The 10,000-nt window shown below is 44.0% G+C and overlaps 2 protein-coding genes across 2 annotated transcripts in view; both read left to right on the top strand.

Moving 5' to 3' along the window:
* The window catches only part of LOC134464059 (glycerol-3-phosphate dehydrogenase 1-like protein), a 12,605-nt gene extending 4,881 nt beyond the window's left edge, over positions 1-7,724 (top strand). The window contains exons 4-8 of the mRNA XM_063217497.1: positions 776-888; positions 2,156-2,275; positions 4,727-4,840; positions 5,336-5,442; positions 5,777-7,724. Of these exons, the coding sequence (XP_063073567.1) occupies positions 776-888; positions 2,156-2,275; positions 4,727-4,840; positions 5,336-5,442; positions 5,777-5,873 (551 nt within the window). The 3' untranslated portion in view covers positions 5,874-7,724. The remainder of the gene's footprint in view (positions 1-775; positions 889-2,155; positions 2,276-4,726; positions 4,841-5,335; positions 5,443-5,776) is intronic.
* Positions 7,725-8,706: 982 nt separating this feature from the next.
* On the top strand, positions 8,707-9,736 carry LOC134464645 (glutathione S-transferase Mu 3-like). Its single transcript, XM_063218037.1, is given in 2 exon segments — positions 8,707-8,791; positions 9,111-9,736. Coding segments are annotated over 2 exon segments (669 nt in total). The 5' UTR covers positions 8,707-8,722; the 3' UTR covers positions 9,711-9,736.
* The last annotated feature ends 264 nt before the right edge of the window (positions 9,737-10,000 follow it).

Here is a 10,000-nt window from a genome sequence, read left to right as displayed (position 1 = left end):
AGAATGCTTTATAGATAGAGAGAGAGAGAGAGAGAGAGAGTTTGTCTGTCTGTGTGTGTGTGTGTTTGTGTGTGTGTGTGTGTGTGTGTGTGTGTGTGTGTGTGTGTGTGTGTGTGTGTGTGTGTGTGTGTGTGTGTGTGTGTGTGTGTGTGTGTGTGTGTGTGTGTGTGTGTGTTCGCGCGTGGATACTGTGCACGCGCATGTGAGAGTGTGTGTTTGAGGGGCATCTCTTAACATCCTCTGGATGCTTTCTTTACGGTGTGCTATGTTTCACTATAGGTATAGGTATATATATATATATATATATATATAGGTATGTATAGGTATAGGTATACTGTATACTATATACCTACAGGGGTTGGACAAAATAACGGAGACACCTGTCAGTTTAGTTTGGGAAGTTTCTTGGCTCAAGTGGACCAGCCTGTTGGCCAATCTTCATTAATTGCACATTGTTCTCCTTTCTCCTTTCTTGAACTCTGATATGTCACCCATAATGTTGTGTGCCTTGCAAAATTGAACCTTCATACTGCCAATTGAACCTTCACACTTCACTTCAGTGATGCAATGTGCAATTAATAAAGATTGGCCAACAGGCTGGTCCAATGAGCCATGAAACTTCCCATACTATGACAGGTGTCTCAGTTATTTTGTCCAACCCCTGTACATGCACATGAATAAACCGTCTTGCGACATTTCATGAATGTTGAACTCGGCCAGTATGTTCATGTCCCGTGAATCTGATTGGCTAACTGAAGCTCCGCCCACCCGGCAGGTGCCACTAACTCAGCCAATGGGCAGCTGTATAAGGAGCTGCTGCAGACGCCAAACTTCCGTATCACCGTGGTAGCGGAGAGCGATACAGTCGAGCTCTGCGGCGCTCTGAAGGTAATGGACATTCCTGAAGCATGGGCACACACACACACACACACACACATTCATGGGGTCATATACGTACGTACTTGCACTCTTGCACGTGCACATTCACACACACACACAAACACACACACACACACACACACACACACACACACACACACACACACACACACACACACACACACACACACTGTACATACCTGTCAGTCACTGTACATACACTGTACATACCATACAGTCATGGGCTCACACAAACAGTCACTCACTCACTCACTCACTCACTCACTCACTCACTCACTCACTCACTCACTCACTCACTCACTCACTCACTCACTCACTCACTCACTCACTCACTCACTCACTCACTTACTCGCTCTCTCACACACACACACACACACACACACACACACACACACACACACACACACACACACACACACACACACACACACACACACACACTGTACATACCTGCCCAGTGCCCACATACACAAACACGGCACACACTGACAAGAACTGGCATGCCTTGATTGTCAAAGGTTCTTTTTATACTGTATCACACCCGGCATAAAGCATTAGCTGAACACAGACATACTGTATACTGTTGTAGGTATAATGTCTTTCTCACACAAACACACACAGACATACGTAGCTTCATTTTTATTTTTGCTACTGTTTATTATATGGAGAGAGAGAGAGAGAGAGATTTGTCCTTCTAAAGTGCAAGTTCATGATTTGTGTGCGAGTGTGAGAGAGAGCCAGAGCCAGAGATACAGACATACTCAGCAGGGCTCTAAATTAACTTTTTTCATCACCAGCCAAAATGGCTAATAGATGTTAATGTAAATCTTACTAGCCAAACACACACAGTAAGTTGGTCTTTTCTACTAACTCAAATTATTGGCCATTTGGCAGGTTGGCTGGTGTTAATTTAAAATGGGTTTAAATCAGACGTGGGCAAACTCAGGCCCGGGGGCCACATGCGGCCCGCTCAGCCATTTCATGCGGCTCTCAGAGCCTTTCCAAGAAAAAAAATGCAGATTCATATGGTCACTCATTCTTAAATTAGCTACCTAAAACAAAGGTCCGGGAAGCACAAGATTACTAAAGTCTACATCTAGATACAATTAGCAAGAATGGCCTAACTGACAATGGTGTAATTAACCCAATGCGGCCCTTGGGCCAAAATAATTGCCCACCCCTGGTTTAAATGGTGTTAAAGCTCTGATATCCAGAGAAAGATGGAAAGTGATGAAAGTACATTCTCCTCCACCAGAACATTGTTGCGGTGGGTGCGGGGTTCTGTGATGGACTGGGTCTGGGGGACAACACCAAGTCAGCGGTGATCCGCCTGGGCTTGATGGAAATGATCGCCTTTGCCAAGATCTTCTGCAAGGTGAGTAGTCCTAGAGCAGTGGTTTTGAAAGTGGGGGCCGAGAGGGGACCCCTGCATCTCTGAACATTACTGCGTTGTTATGTTATACAGTATATCCCAGTAAGGCACTGACTAACAGACCTAGACTATGGTTGTTAAAGGGGTGAACAGAAAAAAATAGTGTGGCATGACCTATGTAAGGGGGGCCTTGGCCAGAATCTACTGCTATATGGGGGGCCGTGTCATGATAATTATATTACATTACATTATAATGATAATTACATTACATTACTATGTATTATCTGCCTACGCAACTGAATCCTCTTTTCTGATTGGCTGATGGGGTTGCAACTAATTCCCTATAACCTGTCAGGCGTCAAACGTGCGACTAAGTTTGGCGAACTGCCGTTACTAATTCTAAACTGCAGGTTGCTATGGCCAAAAGCCAGTCGTTAGTTCTATCGCATTTTTTTATCAAGTCAAGATTCAGTCGTTAATTCTAACGCATTTGCTTGTCAAGCCAAGAGCCCGTCGTCAGTTCTATCGCATTTGGTTGTCAAGTTTGTCGCCCTAAAAGTTGTACTACATGCATCGGATAGAGGCGCGCCTGATTACATGCGCACTAAAGGCCCAGCAATAGATGACAAAAATACCTTGTACCGAAAATCTAAGCAACTGCATTGCCATCAATTGTATCGAAACGAATCACCTCGTCATCTGCCCCACTCCCATGGTTTTTAAAATGTAGGCTATTTCCCTCTGCCTTCCCTTTGTTATTGATCTGAAAACATCCTTTTTTAAAATTAGGCTACTCTCCTCTTGTGGGGAAGGAACACGTGTGAAAGGGGAAAGGGGAGAGTTATTAAAAATGACCCTAGCGTGGGGAATCTCTCTCTCTTTCTCTCTCTCTTTTACGCACGAAGTTGACAGGTAGCCTGGGATGATCAGCAGGGGGAAATAGAGGCGTGATGCGACATGTGTCGATTCAGCAAAAAGTTTTGGTTTTTGAACTTCCATCCCGCGGTGGTGGACAAAGGAAAATTAAATAATCACAGCGTCGGCAGGCTACCAAACGAAGATTCTAGGCGCGTCAAGTTGGACGCCCGCACAGCAACATTCTATCTTGATAGAACATGGTTCCTACAACTTTACAGACAATAATAGATTAAAAAAGTACCCTACCATAACGGCAGATAAGCGGGATGCGCGGGATAAGCGGGCTGCGCGCGTCGCCAAAGTTCGGCCTCGCCATTAATTTCGTATAACCGGTCACCTCGTTGGCCGTTATCCCTTACTTACATTACACTTAGCTGACACTTTCATTTATTCAAAGTGACTTACAGTTATTATTTTTCAGGGTATTGGTTACAGTCCCTGGAGCAATGTGGGGTTAGGTGCCTTGCTCAAGGGCACTTCAGCCATGGATGGAGATGTAGGGAGAGGTCAGGGGGGATTTGAACCTGCAACCCCTAGATTGAAAGACCAACTCTCTAACCACTAGGCCACGGCTGCCCCACATGCCCCATGCCCCATAATGTTTGGGAACCCCTGTCCTAAAGTGTCCGAGAGTCCTAAGTAACCGAATAAGACTGGATTGCCACATCAACTTTATGGAAAGTATAAGACCAGTTGTACATGTTTGGGTGCCATTATGAATTTTTTATACGTTTTTTGGAAAAAAATAATGTGCAAAAATGTATTTTGCAAACAAATGTGCAAAAAATCTCATTATATAACGCAGAAATGGATTCCCTGACCATGAAAACATATGAGTAGACACCAGAAATACATCTGTACTCCTTTCACAACAGGAGATATGACGTACTGTAATGTATGGGACTGTCCGGCGTCCATATTGGATTTGTAATATGAAAAAGCTGGCATTTTTTTTTCCAGGCAAGAAATATATTTTCCTCACCATAAATCACCAAACTGAAGACAAAGGGCAACCAACAGCTTTTCAGAAATGCATACAACAACCAAAAATCTATGACAGGTCAATTTTGACCCGAACACCACTTTTTTTTTTAGAGACCTTTAAAATGTACTAAAAGGATAAAACATATTTTTTGTGTTGCAATGATTATGACTGAGGATTAGATGAAGCCTCATTCCAGGACAATAAAGGAAAGTGTGTTTTTTTCACACTAAAATTTGAAAACGGGTCAAAAATGACCCGAACACAACATAAGGGTTAAAAGCTAGGATGCTCATTTTGCATTAGAATGTGTTCCTCAAATTCCAAGAACCTGAATGCAGCGTATATGTTGCTCCAGACTACAATGGGTTAAGAAACAGAGTACAATTTTGTTGACAGTACGGTTATAACATAGACTCTGTGCTAAGGGGTTAAATGTACACCTATGGAAATGAATCTGGTCTTGCCGTGCCAGAGTCCGGTTAGCAACATGTAAATAATAAATAATGAAAATAATATAATGAATAATAATAAATCTTGCCGTGCTGTGCCAGGGGCCTGTGACATCGGTGACCTTCCTGGAGAGCTGTGGGGTGGCCGACCTCATCACCACCTGCTACGGGGGACGCAACCGCAAGGTGGCCGAGGCCTTCGTCACCACGGGAAAGGTACACACTCACACACACATACGCACATGTGCATACACACACACACACAGACACAAGCAGAGACAAACACCTGCTATGGGGGACACAACCGCAAAGTGGCCGAGACAGTCGTCACAACGGGACGCACACACACACACACACAAAGCTGCTGTGGAGGATGCAAACTCAAGTTTGTTCATGGACATTCTGGGGGGTAATCACCTGTAGCAATTTACATCTATCAATGCACACACACACACAGACACAGTCACACACACACACACACACACACATGTGTATACACACAGACACAGGCACACACACACACACACACATACACACACACACTCCGTATTGCGAGAAGATTGGTGCTGTGATGCATTGATATGCGTCTCTGTATCTCTCTCTCTCTCTCTCTCTCTGTGTCTCTTTGTCTCTCTCTCTCTCTCTCTCTCTCTCTCTCTCTCTCTCTCTCTCTCTCTCTCTCTCTCTCTCTCTCTCCTCCCCTCTCTCTAGTCCATTGCTGAGCTGGAGGCTGAGATGTTGAATGGCCAGAAGCTTCAGGGTCCTCAGACGTCTGAGGAGGTCTACAAGATCCTCATGAAGAAAAACATGATCGAAAAGTTAGTTCCAGACGTTTTGCACTAAGTGTGTGTGTGTGTGTGTGTGTGTGTGTGTGTGTGTGTGTGTGTGTGTGTGTGTGTGTGTGTGTGTGTGTGTGTGTGTGTGTGTGTGTGTGTGTGTGTGTGTGTGTGTGTGTGTGTGTGTGTGTTTTCCTGTTATAATTTGTACTTTTTCCCCTGATTTCCAGACTAAAATATCGTGAATAAAATGAACGTCAAACGTTTCCTGTCTCTCTCTCAAACTATCCTGTCAAGAATACAGTCTAAAAGACTAAAAAATATATCTTTTAAAAAAGCTATGTTCTCAACAATGTACTCATCTCACTGTTTGCAGGTTCCCACTGTTCAAGTCGGTGTATCTGATCTGCTTCGAGGGCAAGCCAGTGAAGGAGTTCATCACGTGCCTACAGCAGCATCCAGAGCACATGTGATTGGGCCACTACGGTGTACGGCGAGGGACAAACCTAACCACTCCAACTCTGCAAAGAGACACACACAAGAAACACTTTATCCTAAGAAACGCACACAGTAACTTACTCAGTGGACAACCTACACAGTAAATAATACAGTGTTAATTCAACATGTAGAGTTGATTTTATTTTCTAGAGCAGGCGTGGGGGAACCTTTTCCATTTGAGGGGCCACTTCAAATTCATTAGAGGGCTGTAAAAGTCCTCGGTACTGGCCACAAATCAGGATTTCCCTCTGCACTTTAGGCCTATATTTTAAAACAGACCCCCACCTTCTCTAGATCCCCCGATTATAACTTAATTGTATTGCAAATGTGTTTTCTAAGATTCCATTAGAAAATGTGTCATATCTCATGTGAAGCTGCATAATATTAAAATTTAATTGGGGTCCGGATAAAACGGCCGCAAGGGCCGCAAACGACCCTCAAGACATAGGTTCCCCACCCCTGTTCTAGAGTGTATTTTGTCCCAAAGAACTCTTTAAGTGTTGAATTAGCACTGATTTTTACAGTGTAGTGTACTGTACATACTAATGGTTCTTGTTTAGTTCTCCTTTTGTAGTTTTTCTGACTCTCAGTCCAACCCTGTGGTGTTTGTTTATGAAATTGAATGTATATCCCCAATCCCACTACCAGTTCCTGCTTATTGGAACTCTTTTGAGAATCAGGTACACAACTGTTCCAGTGCTCTACCTAACTGCAATGTTTAAGTAGCCCATGTCTTTTTTCCTAAAGCACTTTTGACTATAAAGTCCACATTCCGATGACAACCAATTGAAATGCTCTAACACAAGAATGAAGTGAAATTGTCTCCTGTGGGATGTCCAAAACAGAAAACACTCCACCATGATGTTTTTTAAGTAACCTATGATTGAATGGTGATATCAGTTGCAGTCTCTTGCTCCCCTTCTTCAATGTGAACAAATCTGGAGGCATGGCTTCTTGGACTTGTTACTTGTGTACTTTCAAACTGTAACTTGTTTCAACCGTTCCCCCTTTAACTCTTACCTTTCCTTTAAATGGGCTTCATCCCATGCAAGCCAGTCAGACTGGATCCCCACCCACCGCGCAAACCACTAGGTGTGGCCCGCACGTGCCTTAACATACTTCCATCTTAACATACACGCCTTGCTCACTCCACACTTTCTGAAAGCCTTACGATGGTGTTTTGTTAAAACATTTTGTTAAGTTCATACTTGCTGCAGACTTTGTACGCAGAGTAGCCTACTCTGTACTTCCATCTTAACATAGGCCTACACGCCTTACTCTCTCCACTGTGTACTTAATATACAATACTAACTGTAGTATACTGTTTATAAAAGCCTTATGATTGTCTTTTGTTAAAACAGTTTGTTTTAAGTCCATACTTGCTGCAGACTTTGTACGTAGAGTATCCTACTCTGTATGTTTGAGATATAATTCTTTTTAAAATTCAGGTCTAACGTCAGCTCAGGTACTGCTGTGTACATCATTGGGACGCACAATCGTATTATTACCATCTTGGGTGAAAATCTTATGACAATCGTAATCTTATTTCACCCTAATGGATTGAAGACAGTAGACTATTGTTGTGACTTTGTCTTGTCATTATGTGTAGTACATCATGACTGAATCTATTTGCAGTCTGTTTTTATCTGCTTCCAAGAAAAGCCATCACAAGAACAGTAAAAAATACACTGAATTGTACTCGTGTATGTTATGGTAGAGACATAATTTCCCATCTTTTTAAAATCAGTATCAATATTTTTTGTTTTGTGTTTGTTACGTGCATGGGTTACAAACTCACATAAAAGACGCATTACTGTTTCTACAAATCAATTGTCTCTGTCTTTGTCTTATCATAAGAATACAGTAATACTGAACTAACAAAGCTTGGCAGCTTTCTTTCTCTCTCTCTCTCTCTCTCTCTCTCTCTCTCTCTCTCTCTCTCTCTCTCTCTCTCTCTCTCTCTCTCTCTCCCTACCAGGGGAACCTATGTCTAGAGGGCCATTTACGGCCCTTGAGGCCATCTTCTCTAGACCCCAATATAATTTTAATGTTATGCAGTTTCACATGAAATATGACATGTTTTGTAAAAGAATCTTAGAAATTACATTTGCAATACAATTACGTAATATTTCAGGGGACCTAGAGAGGTGGGGTCTGTTGTCAAGTCAAGTCAAGTCAGCTGTTGTAAAGGTGACTGCCTTCAATTAGGCCTCAAGTGCAGGGGGAAATCCTGGTTTGTATTCATAGTACTGCCTTGGAGGAATTTGAAGTGGCCCTTCGAATAAAAAAGCTTCCCCAGTCCCCACCCCTGCTCTACACTCACACACTATAGGTGACCTGACACAATGGAGGACTAAATGTTTCATTAGGGGTGCGTTTTAATATGCGACCTTGCCTCCTCCACTTGCGCTTGTCTCCTCGTCCCGCCTCCTGGCCCCTCCTCCGTGGAGAAAACGATAAAGTTTCCCAGCTGTCAGCCTAGCCACAACAACTTTTGAGGGACTGTTTTTCATTCACCATCCCATTTGCAAATGAGAAAAAGACTCTACAGTCGAGCTTTTGCAAGATATTGAAATATAATGCTGTTGTCAGTGATGTCATCATGACGAGAAGCAAGTGGAGGAGGCAAGGTCGCATATTGCAACGCACTCTAGATCACCACATGGTGGCAGCGGTGAGAGAGAAAGTTGATGTGACGTAACAGTGAGAACACTTGCGCCAGAGATATTCTACAAACCCGAATCGTTCCTCGTGGAAGTCTGCGGGTTTGTGTGAAGTAGTCCGTGTGCATTTTAATGTAACAAATGCCGAAAACTTTGAAAAGATGGCAATGACTCTGGCATATTGGGATATTCTAGGGCTCGCGCAGCCCATCCGTCTGCTGCTGGAGTAGGCCTGATTCCCTGATTGTCGCTCCCAACGCAGGACGCTCCCCGGTCGGCTCGCTCCCACTAGCCAGACTATCGATCCCACCGCCATATAACGGAGCTAGTTATCTTTTTGATGTTAGTTTTTTGTTTCTAACCCTAACCCTAACCTTAACCCTAACCCTAACCCTAACCCTAAATTGCTTGTATGTGGCAGTGTATGATAATACGTGAAATATAATCGGGTGGGACTACACGTCCGGGAGTGATAGAAACACCTGGGACTAGTAGGCCTACACGTCCGGGAGCGATCTCAGTTGGGCGTGTCCATCTACCTCCCAGTAGGCCTACACCGAGACCGAATATGAAGAGAAAGTCTACGCGTGCGGTGAAGCTCCCAATTATGACAAGAGTTGCTGGTTCGATGAGAAATTCAAACTTGGGATGGATTTCCCCAATTTGCCTTATCTTGTGGATGGAGACAGGAAGATTGTCCAAAGCAATGCCATCATGATGAGGTACATCGCCAGGAAGCACAACCTCTGTGGGGAAAGCGAGGATGAGAAGGTGCGTGTGGACCTCATCGAGAACCAGTTCATGGACTTCCGCAATGGCTTTGTCATGCTGTGCTACACAGACTTCGAGAAGATGAAGCCTGGCTACCTGAAGAAGCTTCCTGGCACCCTGAAGCAGTTCTCCGAGTTCCTGGGAGAGCGGAGGTGGTTCGTAGGGGACAAGATCACCTTTGTGGACTTCATCGTGTATGAGCTCCTGGACCAACACCGCATGTTTGAGGACAAATGTCTGGACGACTTCAAGAGCCTGAAGGCCTTCCTTGACCATTTTGAGGCTCTTGACAAGATCTCAGCGTACATGAAGTCCAACCGGTTCATGAAGACTCCTGTAAACAACAAGATGGCCAAGTGGGGAGGCAAGAAGGAGTGAACCCGTCCCGCACCTCCAAACCCCATCCTGTCTGAAGAGTCTGAATGTCCACATGTCCACTGAGGACAGTCATGGCAGGAGAGGCTTATGGCACCGACTAAAACATTAAAAAGAAAATAAAGGTCCGCAACATGGTTGCACTGTGATGAAGGACAGAGAGTCCGAAACGTTGTGCCATTAAATGTTGTCTGGGAGCATCTAACAGTGTTGCGGACCTTAATTTTCTTTTCATCAGTTATCTTACGTTTGGTCCAGCACCTGTGCCACTGATGTGCGCGCATTCTTTGACT

The sequence above is a fragment of the Engraulis encrasicolus genome, chromosome 15, assembly GCF_034702125.1.
Source record: "Engraulis encrasicolus isolate BLACKSEA-1 chromosome 15, IST_EnEncr_1.0, whole genome shotgun sequence".
Classification (NCBI taxonomy): domain Eukaryota; kingdom Metazoa; phylum Chordata; class Actinopteri; order Clupeiformes; family Engraulidae; genus Engraulis; species Engraulis encrasicolus.
Note: the sequence above shows the minus strand (reverse complement) of the source record. Positions and strands in the feature narration are given on the sequence as shown.